General features: G+C 41.8%; 2 protein-coding genes across 5 annotated transcripts in view; one reads left to right on the top strand and one right to left on the bottom strand.

Moving 5' to 3' along the window:
- ada (adenosine deaminase) overlaps positions 1–7690 on the top strand; it is a 21729-nt gene extending 14039 nt beyond the window's left edge. For 2 of the 3 annotated variants that reach the window (XM_083770204.1, XM_083770205.1), the window contains 5 exons: positions 1828–1899; positions 3346–3447; positions 3873–3940; positions 4247–4376; positions 4493–7690. In XM_083770204.1, the coding sequence (XP_083626330.1) occupies positions 1828–1899; positions 3346–3447; positions 3873–3940; positions 4247–4376; positions 4493–4597 (477 nt within the window). In that variant the 3' untranslated portion in view covers positions 4598–7690. The remainder of the gene's footprint in view (positions 1–1827; positions 1900–3345; positions 3448–3872; positions 3941–4246; positions 4377–4492) is intronic. The other variant, XR_014569559.1, reaches the window with a different exon arrangement.
- pkig (protein kinase (cAMP-dependent, catalytic) inhibitor gamma) overlaps positions 7558–18289 on the bottom strand; it is a 23752-nt gene continuing 13020 nt past the window's right edge. For both annotated transcript variants that reach the window (XM_083770206.1, XM_083770207.1), the window contains exons 2-3: positions 9676–9863; positions 7558–8335 (exon numbers count right to left, since the gene is read on the bottom strand). In XM_083770206.1, coding sequence (XP_083626332.1) covers positions 8256–8335; positions 9676–9835 — 240 coding nt within the window. In that variant the 5' untranslated portion in view covers positions 9836–9863 and the 3' untranslated portion in view covers positions 7558–8255. The remainder of the gene's footprint in view (positions 8336–9675; positions 9864–18289) is intronic.

The following is an 18289-nucleotide window of genomic DNA, read 5'->3' as shown; positions in this document are numbered from 1 at the left end:
CGTGATAATGCGGCGCAATGACGGTAGGCAGTAGCCCTAATACAATGTAACGAACTTGCGCAAGCATTAAAAATGGGTTTTAATTGTCGGGTAACGGAAAATAACTTGTTACTTTTCTAAAATGGTAATCTGTAACGGTAAGGGATTCTTTTTATGGGCAGTAATCCAGTAACCTAACAACGTTACTTTAGAAAGTAACGATGCCCAACACTGATACTGACCTAGTCAGACTCACTTATTATAAGTCATGTGTCTATGTCAAATGGTAAGTGCAAATAATTGTTAGTATTTTATTTGATCTGCATGGACCACCAGATAGGTGGAGTTTACGGCATGGGAACAATTCAATGTTACACACGTACCGTACCGTACCGTACAGTACGTGTGTAATAATACGGTTAATACAAATTAAAGACAACTTGGCTATGGCTTCCAGAGTTCACATGGTAGAGAATCAAGTAGTCGAATTATCTGATATATCTGCCGATATTGTGCAAGTTACATAAAAGAAAGCTGTAAAAACATTTGGCCTGCCAGCTGTGTGAACGTACACAACTTGTAAACAACTGGGAAACCACCATCATGACATGACAGACAACATCTGCTTAAAGTTTAGTGTGAGCAACGCCTAACATCTTAGCAAAAGGCCACACTAATATACACAACCATTCACATGATGTGGGGAATCATTTGAATGATTCAGGAACCAACACTGTGAGTGTGCTAATGGTGAATTGGAATGTGAACAATAATTATTGTCTCTACCAGGCCGAAGGCATGTGGGGAGAGTATGTTTTGCACTCCGTCCGTCCGTCCGTCCGTCCGTTCGTCCGTGTGTGTGTGTGTGTGTGTGTGTGTGTCCGTGAGCAGCTAATCTCGGCCACCGTTAACCCGGTCGATGCCAAATTTTGCACACACACTCCCTGGATGCCAACGATGAACCTCTGCCCCAAACTTTCCAGAACGACCTGTTATAGCGCCACCAGGAGGCCGCTTTGTGCAAAACAAGTTTTTGCATGCCAAATTTTGCACACACACTCCCTGGATGCCAACGATGAACCTCTGCCCCAAAATTTCCAGAACGGCCTGTTATAGCGCCACCAGGAGGCCGCTTTGTGCAAAACATGTTTTTGCACAGTACACCTACAGATTTTGTCCAAACATCGCGCAAATTGGTACACAGTCTCTCTAGACCCATTCAACGAAACTGGTCTTTCAGATTTCTCAGACTCCATCCTGATTGGTTAAGATTGGCTTCCAAAGTTCACAGGAGTGCTCAGTTTCAAACAAAATGCTGCAAATCATGAACACATCGCGTGATTTCCGTGAAATTGTGCACGCACATTCCCACTAGGCCGAGGAAGAAATGCCACATGAACAATTTCAACTCAGCCTCAAGGTGGCGCTATAATTGGCCGAAAAGTGTTTTTACCTCTAACTGCACGGATCTGTGGATAACTTTGTATGCCAACTCCCTAGTTTACTTTTGTTGCCCTTTTATCCAACCACCAGATGAAGGCAAGCTGCAATGTCCTACATTCCTATCCTGGTGGAGACCTGTGCCCAGAACGGCACTTTTTCTAGTTTAAAATGTTTTGTTCATGTTTCTCTTTAATATACCACAGTATGAAACATGCAGGATGTCAAATCATGTTATTACATTGTGCTAAAAGTGTGAAACACGTGGAAAATGAGCGATGTTCGCGAGTAGCCTAGTCTAATTAAAAAAATGGAATGTGGACATTGATTTTGAAACCAGATGTTTGGCGTGACTGCTGTGCTCGGGTGATTGCACTGCTGTTGATTCCATGACCGCTATGTTGACAGGAAGCAGTGCGTTGTGGGGTCCACAGAACAGTTCATGCAGGAGAGGTGGGCCCAGCTTCCGTGGTGAAAGAGGTATGTACAGTAATGCCTTCCTTCCGGACTCCCTGGGATTGTGGTTTGACATGGGCAAGACAGATTTCCTTAATACCCATTTCAACATAATATTTTAAGCCATACCATATTTAATTAGAAACTATATCTCATGATATTGTGGCTTGCAAAGAAAATGTCTGGTCATTGCTTGAAGGATTAAAAAATACGGCTTAAATAATTAAAGTATGTTTTGTATTATTAATCTAAGTCTGCAAAGTAGCTAGTAACATGGGCGGAGCTTGGGGGGGGGCACTGCACCCCCTGGCAAAAAAACAAAACTTAACTTCTGGCTTCTGACTGTAGTTTGTAATCATCTCTCTTATCATGATATGATGACTCGCTGTACGGCTGTAGTGCATGTGTGTATGTGTGTGAGCTGCTGTACTACCTAAATAACTCATTTTTAGGGGTTAGGGCATTGTAAAAACGCTAAAATAATAAAATAAAGGTAAAAAAAATTGTGCACGAACGCTTTGCGTGTCGTTCGCCAAGCAGTCGCACCCCCAGGTGTCAAGTTCAAGCTCCGCCTATGGCTAGTAAATAAAGTTGTCATATAATTGTAGTGGAGTAAAAGGTCATGAAGTGGGGTCTAAAGTAGCCTATGTAAATGTACCTCAAAATGTTAAGTACAGTACTTATGTACAGTAAATGTACTTATTTCCTTGCCATCACTATGCAATTGATTAAGTATATATTAGGCGATTGATTGATTGATTGATTGATTGAACCTTTTATTAACAGAATTCTGAAGACTTAACAGATTGCAGAAGACTTCTTTATATCAGGGTCCTCCTTTTTCAATTCATCAAAACATTTAAAGACATACAAATATACACTACATCTAATATACATCTGTGCAAAAAAAATCTAATCAAATACAGAGTTAGAAAAAAAGGGAATACGTGAACCATATCGGAATTTTTGAAGGAGACTAGGGATTCACATTTCTTAATGGCTGTTCATAAGGCGTTCCACATTTTAGTGGCATTGGAGCCAAATTTAAATCCCTTGTTTGAGCCGAATCTGTCTTGAACGTGGTTTGTTGAACTCCATCTGGTGTTGTGATCGTGGACTTCGTTGACATTAAGGAAGTACTTTGACAGGTATATATCTTAGTGGTGTAGCGAATCTTGTAGACCAGGCCCATTGCAAGTTGCTGTACTCTGTCGTCAACCCTAAGTGTGTTCTGGGAGTAAGGCCAAGTAGTAGCCTGACCACTGACCAGTGTTTTGGGATGTCTGGAGCCTTATCTTTAGGGTCTAAAAACATTATTAACATATTATGTCAAAGTGACAGGCCACATGCTTGCTTGATCTGGAATTTAACGTTTGTGTTATTCTTCTTTTATTCTTTGATTAAACTACTTAATGAATATATGTATAAAGTATGTGTGTGTGTGTATAATATCTTAAATATTATTTGTAGGCTGTAGAGTGTCTGAAAGCAGAACGTATTGGACATGGATACAGAACGGTGGAGGATCAAGGCCTGTACAAAAAACTGCTTGCCCAGAACATGCACTTTGAGGTATAGCCACTCACGGTGAAGTACTTTTATGATGTGCAATATACTAGTTAGTTTATCATAAACATATCTCTGACAAGGTCATTATGCCTAATGCAAGTAGCCTATCTCCAATATCGTTTACAATGCAATTATCATTTCCAATGTGTAATATATTTAATGTTTATGCATAGTTTACCTTTGCACAACGATAGGACTGATATCAAATCAGAAATGGGAGTAACATAATTATTATTGGTAATCACAGAGGCTGAGAACATAGCAGGGATACAGTTCTGATGACACAGTGACACCTAGTGGTGAGACATGTGTGTCACTGACTAAAACCAAGACACATCTCTACTAACCTTGACAACTTGTCGAGGTTAGTAGAGATTTGTCTTGGTTTTAGTAGAATTATTCACTCTTTTGCTGTGTGTGTGATTCAGGTGTGTCCTGTGTCCAGCAAATTAACAGGTGCCTGTGACCCAGACTTTACCAAGCATCCTGCCATCATGTAAGCTGACATTGCTGTGTCTCTTTCATTTAGAGTTTTAACTTTTAATGTTTGTTTTATTTCATTAACCCATTCTGACCGCATCATGTTATGCTTTAGCTATTGAAAAATAGCAGATCTACAAGCTCGTAGCGCGCCACCGAGTGGCGCGCTACGAGCTTGTAGGTCTGCTATTTTTGAAAAATCGAAGAACGACTGACATTTTTAGAATCTGATCTAGAATCAGAATGGGTTCATCAGACCAGTGTGTGTCCAGTGGGAAACCCACTAATCATTTAATCATTTGCTTATATATTTTGTGCGCAGGTTCAGAAAGGACAAGGCCAACTACTCCCTCAACACAGATGACCCCCTTATCTTCAACTCAACCTTGAACCTAGACTACAACACTGCACACAAATACATGGGATTTACTGAGGAGGAATTCAAAAGACTGGTGAGACCTAATGGAGACACTTTAACAGCACATACGTACGCGGATAGTGTGTGTGTGTGTGTGTGTGTGTGCGTGTGTATACCATACAAACATTGTTTTCTAAATTCTACTTGTAGAATATCTGTTCAGCTCAGTCCAGCTTCTTGCCTGAGAAAGAGAAGAAGGATCTCCTCAACCAACTGTATGAGGCCTACGGGATGGTGCAGAGCACTGCCTTCTGATAGAAACACTGAAGACCTGAGGGAGCACTGCCTTCTGATAGAAACACTGAAGACCTGAGGGAGCACTGCCTTCTGATAGAAACACTGAAGTCATGAGGGAGCGATGCAAGTCGTCACAGGAACCAACCTTACCCCACCCCCACCAGACACATAGGAATGTCTCCCTCTTTTGAAAACACATAGCCTTTATCCTCTGCAGAAACACTTCTCTGTACTGAACTGAAATATACTCATGGGACAACATCGACAGTACATATTTATAAATGCTTGTGTTAGCAGTAGGCTATTGATATATTTTTGATACTACTTTTGTTTATAAAAGCTATATCATGGTCTTAACTAATCAATAAAAAGTAACCGTAGTCTTAAGGTAGTTATGCCTCTATTCCATACAATAAAGTGGCCATCACTTTAAAACTAAAACTCCTCTTCCCCGTGGCTGTGGAATGACCTCCCTCCTTTGATAAGGACATCTTCAGTTACTCCGCGTCGCAGTCCGACGACCCATCTCTTCAGACTCGACCTCATTTCCAGCCTCCCTCCTCAACCCTAGCTATAGGGTACTGTTCAATCTTCCCTCACCATGCTGTCACTACCCCCAGTAAGGGGGTACTTACAGTAAGTGACGTATTATCTTTCTATTTGAATTTCCTTCTCAACAAGCCAGTGGTGTAACATCATGGTGATAGGCTCCGGGGGTACAAATATAAATATCGTGTTTGTGCTCCCCCCCCCCCCCCCCCCCAAACATACCTACACCTATAACCTAATAACCTACATGTATCGCGATACGGAGGAGCGCATTTCGGCAAATAGATTGACTACTTTCGCCGTTTGATTTGTTCTGATGTTGGTGCTAAAGAACACTTAACCCATTCTGAACGGGAACCAATTTTGGTGTTAGCATCATGTTATGCTTTAGCTATTGAAAAATAGTAGATCTACAAGCTCATAGCGCGCCACCGAGTGGCGCGCTATGAGCTTGCAGGTCTGCTATTTTTGAAAAATCGAAGAGCGACTGACGTAGAAGACATTTTTAGAATCTGATCTCAGGTCAGAATGAAAACTGTCAGGATGTAGAAGACATTTTTTGAATCTGATCTCAGGTCAGAATGAAAACTGTCAGGATGTAGAAGACATTTTTAGAATCTGATCTCAGGTCAGAATGGGTTAAACTCACTGCCAGAACAGATCCACACAGGCACGCATGCAACTCGAGGACGCACGCAGGTTTTTGGCAGAGAAAATTGGATAATGTTGGCTCATACGCCACTGCATCAAACATTTAATTCATAATATGCTACTATGACTATTACTGTCTTGCAGCGTTAACCCCGTTCTTCCTTGAACATTTACTGTATCTGTTCATGGCATCCATATACTATAGTATATGTATACCGTATATTATCATATTATATACACTGTATATATACAAATTTCATATGTCTGGCAAAAAGGTCATTATGAAGATGTGTGTAACATACTCTGATCAGAATTAGGTTTCCGATCCGATCACGTCATTTTGAAATGATCGGAATCGGACCAGGAGCAAAACAAATGTTTTAGTGTATAATTGTAGGGGTGTAACGATACAGTTACTATAGATTTTAATTAATTAAGTATATCGACATGTAAACAGCAAAAAAATGAAATACATAAAAACATCTATTTTCCCTTGTGGGCTACTGTGTAATCTGTCGGTTGCCCAAATAATTACCAGTAGTCAGCCAATGTCTAAGTACTAATACATCCAACCCCACCCCCTTTAGTGAGAAAGGGACTCTTATTTGTTTTCCTCTGTGTATATACTGTATTTAAATAAATAAAAGGTTGCATCAGGTAAACCAGTTCAATACCAAATGTTGTTATATGTATAAACACTAGGTGGCATACAACTATTACCTCAAAGGACAAATGGGTAGTTAAATGAATTGGTTTACAGCTAGGGATGAATGATGAATAGATTTTAAGATCTAACTGAAAATGATTGGTGTATGAAAAAAAAAAAACATTATTCCCCTTTGCCAAATACGGTATAACTACAGCACATGGTAACATTAAACCACCATAAATTCATGAGGGCTTTTCCAAGTTGAACTGGACACCATCTAAAGCTCGGCGCATGCAGACTCGCAGAGCATGTTTTGTTTTGTTTTATAAATTAAAAAATAAAGTCTTGACATGTTCCGTTTCTTTATTTGATATGGAAATGAATGTGAACAGGGGGACATTCTAGATGGGAATGTAAACACTGGCTTCCTGTAGCCACCCTAATGTACACAAAAGGGGCATTCAATAATATTTATGGCTCCTGCACCGCTCCGAGCTTCATTCTCATTAATCACTCGAGGACCAACCAGCTCTAGGGTTATAATAAGCGCTAATTCGGTTCAATGTTTTCAGAAATCTCAGTTAACCACATGAACCCTAGCCTCCCTTTTGTGGACATGTCATAATAGGCGAACATTCGGCGAAGATATGCATACATTCGGGCAAATCTACAAGCTTGCAACGTGTCACATTGTGAGCTTGTAGATCTGGTATTTTCAATTAAGATATTTGGTATAGAGTTAAAAAATAAAAGGACGGGACCAAGTAGTCGCCTGGGTGACCCCGGTCAACAAAGTATAGGGTTGAAGTGGTTAACCCATTCTGACCTGAGATCAGATTCATACGAGGTTTCCGCCGGACACACACTGGTCTGATGAACCCATTCTGACCTGAGATCAGATTCTAAAAATGTCAGTCGCTCTTCGATTTTTCAAAAATAGCAGACCTACAAGCTCGTATCGCGCCACTCGGTGGCGCGATATGAGCTTGTAGATCTGCTATTTTGAAATAGCTAAAGCATAACATGATGCTGACACCAAAATGGGTGCCCGGTCAGAATGGGTTAAGTTCCCTTGTGCAAACATATACACCTTACAAGTTACAACATTAAATGCAACCGTTACAGTAGATTCATATGAAGTGATTTATTACACAAAGAAAATTCCTAGTACAAAGTTTACCACTGAACATTTTTGCAATAAATATGACCTCCATACCGTTGGCGTAGAGACTCCATTGCAACTACACTGGATACTTGAAAAATGAAAGGGCTAAAAATAAAAAATATATATACAAAGAAGAGTAAATGAAAATTAACGAGGGTCACAAAACATACATACAACAAAGAAAATGACAAACGAGTGGTTATGTAACGTTCTCCTTAGATGGATTTCCATATTAGGCTGGAACAGCGGTGTGTGCGTGTATGAATGTATATTCCACACCAGTCGGACTCCAGAGAAGCTAAATCCAGAGTTCCTGTGCTTTCTCATCACGTCAAGAGATACAAATCACTACTAGAGTAAAAGCAGCTTCTCCATTGTCAGTTCCACTCAATTTTCTTCCTATCACTATCTGTTCTGATTAAGAGAAGCATGCATTTGGGCTGACAAGGCTTCCATATTCAGAGAGAGAGAGAAGGTGTCCTCACCATGGCATGAAGAGGGGCCTGTGGGAAGAGGCGCGTCCGCTCACGACAACCAATACATTCTCTCTTTTCTTTCTCCAAATCTTTTCTAATTTTGCTTTCTCTCCTCATCTTTCCCCCCCACCCTCCCAACAACACGGGCCCTCTTTCATTATCCCCCCTCCCATCTGCGGAGGGTCTTTAAGAGGGCTCTCCATTCGCAGGGGCCTCTCCGCTGGTAGACCCCTCACCCTCAGGGGGGGGTGAGCCCCCGGACTCACCTGGAGTAGAAACATGGGAAACGTGTTAATCACAGAACACACACACACACACACTCTTTCCGTCATCTCTAATCTTAACCATCATCAGTACATGTCCCAACCTTAACCTATTCTGACCTGAGATCAGATTCATGCGAGGTTTCCACCGGACACACACTGGTCTGATTAACCCATTCCGACCTGAGATCAGATTCTAAAAAATGTCAGTCGTTCTTCGATTTTTCAAAAAATAGCAGACCTACAAGCTCGTATCTATCGTACCTATGAGCTTGTAGATCTGATATTTTTAAATAGCTAAAGCATAACGTGATGCTAACACCAAAATGGGTGAAGGTCAGAATGGGTTAAACGAATTAAACTAAACCTGACGCTTTCCCCACACTACAGAAGTTTTAAAATCTTTTTTTTTTTGCTGTCGCCATGTCAAAAGTCCTCTCATTCACTTCACGTCCGAATGTGCTTGTGAGCTATTGTGGTTGCGAGCAACTCCAGCAGTGCCACTCCGACAGTATAGTGACCCACACAATCCAGATTAAAAAAAAAACCTAAATGTCAAAAATGTTTGATATTATCAGGGCTACCCTGATGCATCTGTGAGCAGATCAGGAGGTTTAATATTGGATCTGTGAACCCGTCATGCTACAGGATATTCTGAGCAGATAAATCGGACACACACACACACACACACACACACACACAGACTTGACAATGCCGCACAGCAGGCTATAAATCTGACTAAATGAGAATCCTGAGGAAGGAACCTCAACTTCCTCCAGCAACACAACATGAGACCACCGAAACATTTTTTTCTTATTAAGTAGATTTATTGTATTGTATGTTTTTGGGAAACTGGTTTTAAAATCAAGAAAAAGCAGAAGAGTCAAATTCGACTCAATGAGCATGATGGGAAACGCTTACTGTACGCTTACTGTACTTCTCTTCCAAACTCTAAAACAAAAGAGAACTACAGAAGAAGATGTACTGGGTGACAAAGCCCAGCAGAGGAAGCCAGGACTATTAACGAGTGCCGTCGCGATTACGATTAATAAAAACAACCCATTTATAGTCATCTGTATTGCTGTGCTGCAGTATATACCCTGCTGTGATCTGTTCACGCTCAGCATGTGTGCAGTACACACGTACACTGTAAAAGCCTCACGGTCAACTGAGTGGCTCACGCCGTCTGGGAATCTTAAGGTCATCGGTTCAACCGTCACCTTGCTCAGGCTACGTGTGTCAAAGTGTCCCTGAGCAAGACACTTAACCCCTGAAGGAGCCCTGACCTCCCCCCCCCCCCCCCCCCCCCCCCCCTTCGTTTGTCGGTGTGAAAAAATGCCCACCTGCGGCTTTGAGGTCCATCTCTGCCATGTCTTTGGCCAGTTCACTGGTGCTGCCGGCCGTCACGGCCTGCTCCCCTACGATGTCGGGCACGGCGTTCCTGCGTCCCGTGCGGTCACAGTTGATGAAGTCCGAGTATGTGGTCGTCTCGACGTCCATCATCTGTCCATGACCAGCGCTCTCATTACACCTGCCAGAGGAGGAGGAGGAGGAGGAGGAGGAGGGGAGGCGTTTACAAAAAGAAACGTTCATAAAATAATCTGGGCTTGGCCTACAATGGCCAATGGGCTCAGTGTATCATCACCGTTTTGGAGGAATCAACACGGCGTGATAAAAGTTATATATATGAAGCAGAGGCTACTGGTACTGAACACAGCTGCTACAGTATACACTACAGTATGCCTCATTTCTACAAGCTCACAACACATTGTCACACCATCGTATGACAGCGCATAAATCAGTTCAAGAGTCAAGACAGGACAACAGATCATCTTAACCCATTCTGACCTGAGATCAGATTCATACGAGGTTTCCACCGGACACACACTGGTCTGATGAACCCATTCTGACCTGAGATCAGATTCTAAAAAATGTCAGTCGTTCTTTGATTTTTCAAAAAATAGCAGACCTACAAGCTCGTATCGCGCCACTCGGTGGCGCGATATGAGCTTGTAGATCTGCTATTTTTCAATAGCTAAAGCATAACATGATGCTGACACCAAAATGGGTGCCCGGTCAGAATGGGTTAAACACAAAACATAAATCTAGGCTCAAATAGATAAATTGGCATTCTCATAAATAAATGTTTTATAAATTAAAGATTTCTAGATCCGCCCCACCCAGACCCATATTTCCCAAACTCCAGTGGAAAAAGTTCACCCCAATGCGCCCCCAGCTCTGTGTGAACAACAACATGGCTTTGGACATCAACAACATTCATTTGATTTCACAGTTTGAAAGGCTTAATATCGGAATTGTGAACACCCGGTTTTAAATGCTATAGATATTTACAGTCGACATTCACAGGCCGAAATGAGCAAATTAGGTACACGAATGTCATATACAAGTGATTGTGCATTTCCATGTCACCTTTTCAGAACTTCTCAATTAAGTAAATTCCATTAGATAAAAGTATTTATGTTGATTATATGGACTAGTAGACAACTGAAGTTGTCCATCACCTGTCGCCCTACCTTTAACCCATTTTGGTGTTAGCATTATGTTATGCTTTAGCTATTGAAAAATAGCAGATCTACAAGCTCATAGCGCGCCACCGAGTGGCGCGCTATGAGCTTGTAGGTCTGCTATTTTTGAAAAAATCGAAGAACGACGATTTTTTAAAATCTGATCTCAGGTCAGCAGCTGAACGTGAAACGCACACACATAGTGTGCCACTTCAGCACCTCAGGAGCCCACTGTTGACAGAGTGAATTAATGAAAAAAAAAGAAAAGGAACAGCTATACTGTGGCTGGTCGACTCGCAATTACCATTTCTATTTCTACTGCGGGGACTAATGGCCCCATGCTGACATCTGTGCTAATTGGCTGTCCTAATTACAACAGGAAAAACACAAAAAAAAGCTGCTCCAAAACTACTTTGACTGACATACTACTGTCTCTTCCCTCAACTGGTCGGGTCCGTCACAACTTTGCAGTGCAAAGGGGGCTCGGTGAGGAGGTGGGACTGGTCAATAAAGAGAGCCGCGGCGAAGTGGCTTTAAACCTCTCAAAGGGCTAGCAGAGGAGGGAAGCCAGAGGGAGCCCCAGCGACGAGCACATCGAGCTCCCATTTAGCTATTCAGTCCTCCTCTTCTTCCTGTTTCTCAGTCCCATATTTAACTGGGTCATGGATCCTGCCAAACAGCAAACACTACTACACAGTCAAGTCCGGAGTGTTCGTTTGACTCTGAAGAGTGTACAAATGGAACCAAACGGCCTGTGTAAAGTCACCATTTGTGTTACATGAACACTCAGGATTTTACAGTGTGAAGACTATACAGCTGGTGGTTCCTCTGAGAAAAGAGGAAGTGCAAAAAGAACAAAAAAGCTGTTCCAGAAAAGAAGACAAAGCGATTTAAGAAACTAAATAAGATGAGGCAAACAAAAAAGACATTACATTACAAGGAGGAAGAAAAGTTCACGAAGAAACGAGTGAAAGGACTGGAGAAACATACATGAAAATGACAGTCTTTTTGCAGCCAATGAGATCTCCCGGCACAGTTTCGGAACATTAACATTTGGACTGTTAATTCAATTGAACACATCTGTGCAGCACGATAACGGCATCTAACATCCATTTAAGCGAAACAAAATACATCCGCTGATAAACAATGGGGAACACAGCTCAACCTGACCCTCAACTTGACCTCGAAGGAAACGATATAGGAGAGAAGGAAAGTGATAAGAGCGGTGGTTCTCGACCTCGTCTGGACCATGGGGCCCCAATTGTTAAGTGGTCGGATGCATTTTCAGAGCATGTTTATTTTAACGATCAAGCAATTGATTGTGTTCCATTCAGGGATGTTAGTAGATTAAGCACCGTTAAGAAATGTATCAATTCAACTTTTAAGTTAACAGTTGACAACTTAGAATTCTGCGGTTCCATCATTAGGCGTTCCATGCCGTCGGCAAGGAACAAGCTCCCACTGTACCTTCGTCAGGCAGCCTCTGTAGACATTTTTAAAGCTCAGCTCAAGACCCACTTCTACAACATTGCCTTTAATTGATCTTTTTTTTTTTTTTTTTCATGTCCTCACTGTACTGCATTACTGCTTGTTTTTTAATGTCGTTGCCTTGCTTTTCTTTTATTCTCCATTGTTCTGTAAAGCACTTTGAGCTGCATTTCATGTCATGAAAGGTGCTATACAAATAAAGTTTTATTATTATTATTATTATTATTAGGTGGTTTTCTGTGCCGTCTGAGCATGCATACGGCCGAGGAACGCACATGTGGTCCGGTAAAAAAAAAAAATCACACCCGTGTGAACCGAGTGGTGCAACTCCCCTCCCCCTCTCTCTATCTCTCTCTCTCTCATTAGCAGGCAACAGTACAGCACTAATACTATCTCTCTCTCTGTTTCTGGCACAACAGCGCCCCTACTGGTAGTCAGTCATACTGGCGCTCATGAACACATACATAGGTGAACCAACACATTATCACGGACATTGCCGTTCCTTGGAGTGGTCGCGCCACTCAAAAATATCCCCCACCTTGGTAGCACAGAAACATCTCTGCTTTTGCATGCGACGTGACAGACTCGCACTTTATTTAATTTTATTCCTCATACAAAGATGCCATTGCCTGGCCCTGTATCGCAAATGGTCAAATCAATATTTGATTAAGGAATATAATATGCCTTTTGTATTCTTTCTGTATATCAGCAAAGTGTCGATTTTTAGGTTATTCTCAGATGTATCGCCTAACAGGTTATCAACTAACCTGGTTAATCAATGAATGACTAATTCCCATCCCTAGCTCAGTTAAGTTCCTATTTATCGGTATTTAACAATGAAAACAAATCTTTCAGTGTTTAAAAAAAAATCTTTATCTTTTACATTCATTCTTTAAATTTGAATATGATCTATATCAGAAATATTATTTGGGAGCACAATTGAAATATCCTCGGCCTACCAGTGGTCCCGGGTGATTATCACCTCACAGGGTGATAATCACTGTGATACTGTAATCGAGAGGCAGGAGGAATTAAACCCATTTAGGCCCGACGTCGAAATTAAAAAAATGTCTTCAAAATCCGTTTTCTGAAAAACCTTATGCTTCTGTATTAGTGGCACCCCCCCACCCTCTGAAAATATGTTGTTCCAGGGACCTCCCCAGAAGCAAAGATTTGAGTTAAAATGTTCATTCTGTAATAATATATATTCAAAGATTTGGGGCACATTTTCACGATTTTTCAAAAATAGCAGACCTACAAGTTCATAGCGCGGCACTCAGTGCAGCGCTATGAGCTTGTAGATCTGCTATTTTTCAATAGCTAAAGTATAACAATGCTTAAAACACCAAAAGGGGTTCAGACAGAGCTGGCAGATGTTGTTGCAAAAATGACACAGTGACCCAGGGCCAGTCGGTTCCCAAACACTATGCTTCCATTCCATCATAAAGCTAAAGGTTATCATGACATGAACCACAAAGATCCCTCGATTGTTTTCCCTCTCTCTCTCTCTTTGTTATGTTTGTGCACACCATGCTGAAGAGGAAGTGCCCAGGGTCATTCACTGATAGGGAGGGTTTAATAGGCAATGCAGCTGTACAGTAACCGTTGGAGAATATGAAAAAGTTATTGGCCAGCATACAGCCTTTTAAGCATCTCAAGGTAAAAGCACTGCCTTTGCGTTGTCACAAAGCAAGCATTGAACTGTAGTATTCCCGAACCCTAAGGGCCGATTCATACTCCTAATTTAGAGCCGAATAAAAGTTGGTTCGGCGCTGTAGAGCCTACAATGTGTCGTCATTTGAGGTTCGGGGGGGGCGGGTACCGTCCTAAAGTCGGCTCTTCGGTGCTACTGAAAGTTTCTGATGAGCCAAAATCATTTCGGCACTACAGCGCCGAAACAGCGGTAAAATAGGAGTATGAATCGGCCCTAACTCTGATGTGATCCGTGTGATCTTTGTAGATCACTAGTACACTGCCCATTTAGTAAGCCAAGTCACTGTGGTAGGCAAACTGTACAGTACCAAAAAGAAGAAAAAAAGACAATTAAATAAATAAACATTAGACAAATGTAACTAGGCCAGTCTCAAGAACCATCATATAAATAGGCCTACAGTTTCCAATGTCCACATCAGAGCCATGCTCAAACAAGTAAAACCTTCTCCTACTGCCAGCCTGTCTCAACTATACTCCATGGACCAAGTTTCTGTTTCCACCTCGAGACTAACAGCAGCACATAGCAATCTTCCGCCGTAGTCTGAAAAACCCACCTTTTCAGACTCCATCATGGCCCATAGCACTTACCCCAGCCCCTGCACTTTTTAGACTTAGATAGCATTTGAAACAGACTTGTAGCACGCCATGTAGACAGCACAATAATTGCATTGTACGTAGTCATAGCACTCCATAGTACATATGTATAGCATAGTATAGTTTATATGTATATAGTCTCATTATATAGATATGTTCTAGTTACGTTCTTAGCTTACGCATGTTTCATGATAAATGCATTTTATATGCGATATGTATTCCCATGCCTTTTTGTTCTTGCTTAAGGTAAATCGCTCCGGATTAGGAGCGTCTGCCAAATGCCTCAAATGTCAATTGTATTAGCACAGCCCGGTCTACTTCAGCGGACACAGTGTGCCATATTATGCTCCACTTGCTCCATACCAGTGGCCCAGTTGTTATGTTGCTTATGCTTATGGGAGCTTTATCTAATTGCCATTCTCCCGTTTAACCCATTTTGCGCGGGAACCCCTTTTGGCGTCGGCGCCATGTCATGCTTCAGCTATTGAAAAATAGCAGATCTACAAGCTCATACGAGCTCGTAGGTCTGCTGTTTTTGAAAAATCAAAGAACCACTGACGTAGAAACAGCTTTTTCAGAAAACTGTCAGGATGTACAAGACATTTTTTTAGAATCTGATCTCAGGTCAGAATGAAAACTGTCAGGATGTAGAAGACATTTTTTAGAATCTGATCTCGGGTCAGAACGGGTTAATTAGTTTCCTTGCCCGTGCAAGTGGATCAGATCCTACCATGAGATCATTAACAGGTTTCCATGGAGGGATGATGATAATGATGATGGTGTACCGTTAAGTAATCCTCGCTAGTCTTCACCATGTGTTTTTTTACGGCCTAGACTCTTGCCTGAATGCACTCTTCTACCTGGTCTCGGCTGCGGAGGGAAGGGTTTAACGATGCCACTTGCTAAAACCATGTGATGTCAATCCCTGTATGAGCAAAGCTCAGCAGAACGGTTTGTGTTGCACTATAGCACACACGAGCAGGTTGTTTCAGTTGCCGTTGAGCCGCTGATAACTTTATACAATGCATAGCCTGTATGAAGATGTAACGTGACATGGAGAGAGAGCGACACGTATCTTCTGTCAAACAACTGGTCAAATTGTGTGGGGACATTTATTTATTGTTGAGTGGAAAAGCAATGAATAACCTTTTCCCTTCAACCAGAGTATTGTATAGGGCCAGGAGCGTATCCATGCTATTCTGGTTCCATTTCCCCGCTTACAACCGTAAAAAGGTGTTTGCACACTGGGTTTTTTTCTGCAAAAAAATATCAACCTCACTTTGTCAATCATGTTTGCATACTGCAGCTGAATATAAAAAATATCAACCTCACTTTGTCAATCATGTTTGCATACTGCAGCTGAATATTTCTTCTGTACAACGTCTAGTGGGGTCTTGGCGACAGCCTGACAGCTAGTGATAGCCCGGCTACTACTTTTGGATACGCAAAACGCAGGGGGAAAAAAAAACACCAGTGTGCACTTTGCAACCACCTTAACCCAAGGGGCCCAAGTGAGGCGCTCCAACGTTGAAGCACTGGGCCCTAGTGGTAAGAGGAAGGGCTGCAGGCGGACCCGTGGATTCATGACGAAGAAACCCCGTGCAGCTGGGCTTTAACATTGAGCGCTCGGTTGCACTTCCGCATTTGGGCACCAAAATTTGGTTTTAATACTCTATGCCTTAACCCTAAGGTGCGGGGAACATGGAACCAGAGGATCATAGGGTTCTTAGGCCTATTCTTCCGAACTGACGGCGCGCGGCCTTTGGCGAAACGAAACACAGACGAAGTGCGAGTGCATTTTAGGTCACTTTAGGTCCTACAGTGACCTAAAACCATTGTCCATGGATGTCATGTTTATACCTGCCACAGAAGACAGTGCTGCATTGTTTTACACAACGGGGACTTTTTTTTAAAATTAAACATGATTTAAAATAAATAAATAAGCGGCTGGCCCAGACCGGCCTTGACTGGACTGGCCGTTCGGGAGTTCGGGAGTTGTCCAGCACGTCTCTGATTTGGGATACGACTGTGTTCACAAGGACATTTTGAGAAACGATCAATAATGTGCATATGATGACACAAACGGGTATAGAGGCAACCATTCATTTCACTTCACTTGAACAACCTAATATATTAAAAAAAAAAACTACCACTTTAACGTAATACTGCCTTTAAGACCAGTAAAAGACCAGTAGAAGAAGATGATTTCTTTAACCTTCATCAAAATATTACAATAACTGTATCATCCAGTTCTACTGGTAGACATTTTCTCTTTAAAAGGATCCCTGGCTAATAAGACACATCATATGCCTTAAAACATGACATCAACTTGCAACAGGAGCCATTCCTATTGAGTGAAAGATTCTATATTTATGATTTCTTTTTTTCTTTTCTTTTTTTTTTTAAGAGGGCAAGTATATGGTTTTAAGGCATATTTGTCATATTAGCCAGGGATCCTTTTTAAGAGATTTGTTCCATTGCAAGAACATGCCTTAAGTCAATCACAAGTTGCCGACTGAAATAGTAGCATATAATAATGGCGTCACGATAAATTACGATATGCTTCCTTCCCTAATGTCCCAGATAATAAGAGAAGGGTGTCTTTATGTGAAAAGGCCAGGGTGTGTAGGGAAGGAAACCCGACACAGCTGCAGCAGTAAACACTATCAGAGGATATAAATGTCACAGGTGTGCATTTTCACTCCAGACAATAACAATTCAATCACTGCAGTTCGGGTGGTGGGTTGAACTGAAGTTTAGCCTTACTTCTCATTCTCTCGTTTCCCCCTTGCCTGGTTTCTCGCTCCTCCCTCTGGCACTATACTGTATGCGCTGACTGTTTGCAATGCAGGGGATCCACTTTACTTGGGAAAACACCACTTCATTATTTCATGGAATTTTAATTCCAGGCAATTTCCCTGTTCTCAATAAAGCAGCTGTTCAAATCTTCAAATAACTAGGCATTTACCAGGTAGACTTTTTGGCCGATATCGATATACAATATAATGAAATAACCGATATAACCAATGTCGATATGATCTCATTCCTCATTAAAGAATTATAATAATTTTGGCCATTCTGGAAAAAGGTATGCACCGTTATTGGAATGTTGGCCCATATCCCACCATAAACAGCTAAAATGTAGTATATATATTTAAAAATGTTGCAAACTTGTTGACTCTTTTGAAAGCTTCCCCAGAAAACACCGATATAATTTGTAGCCTTCATCATCACAAAAGCATTTTTCAGGCTTTATTTATTTGTCAACATTATAAAATAAGCCAATATCAGCCGATATCGATGCGTTGACCGATGAATTGCCCATCCCCACAAATAACACACTGTAACTACTGTACATAATCCCACTGTGAAGGTAATCGAAGGTGAATTAGACCAATGGCATGGAGGATGAGCATTGTACAGTTGTCTGTACAGTATGTATGAGTGAGTGGTGGTCAGGTGGGCCGAGGCGACATGTAACAGGAGAGCTTTTGGCCTTGTGAAATTAGGCACAACAGCCTGACGGAGGGAATATGACTCAGCAGCACTGCCACTTTCACCGGGCCCATTAGGGAGACAAGCACACTCCCGTCCCCTCCCTGAGCCTTTTAAGCCCGATTTGTGCGTAATAAACTCA

The sequence above is a fragment of the Protomyctophum parallelum genome (assembly GCF_964188405.1).
Source record: "Protomyctophum parallelum genome assembly, chromosome: 7".
Lineage (NCBI taxonomy): Eukaryota > Metazoa > Chordata > Actinopteri > Myctophiformes > Myctophidae > Protomyctophum > Protomyctophum parallelum.
The sequence above is the reverse complement of the archived record's forward strand: the minus strand, read 5'-3'. Positions and strand labels throughout refer to the sequence as shown.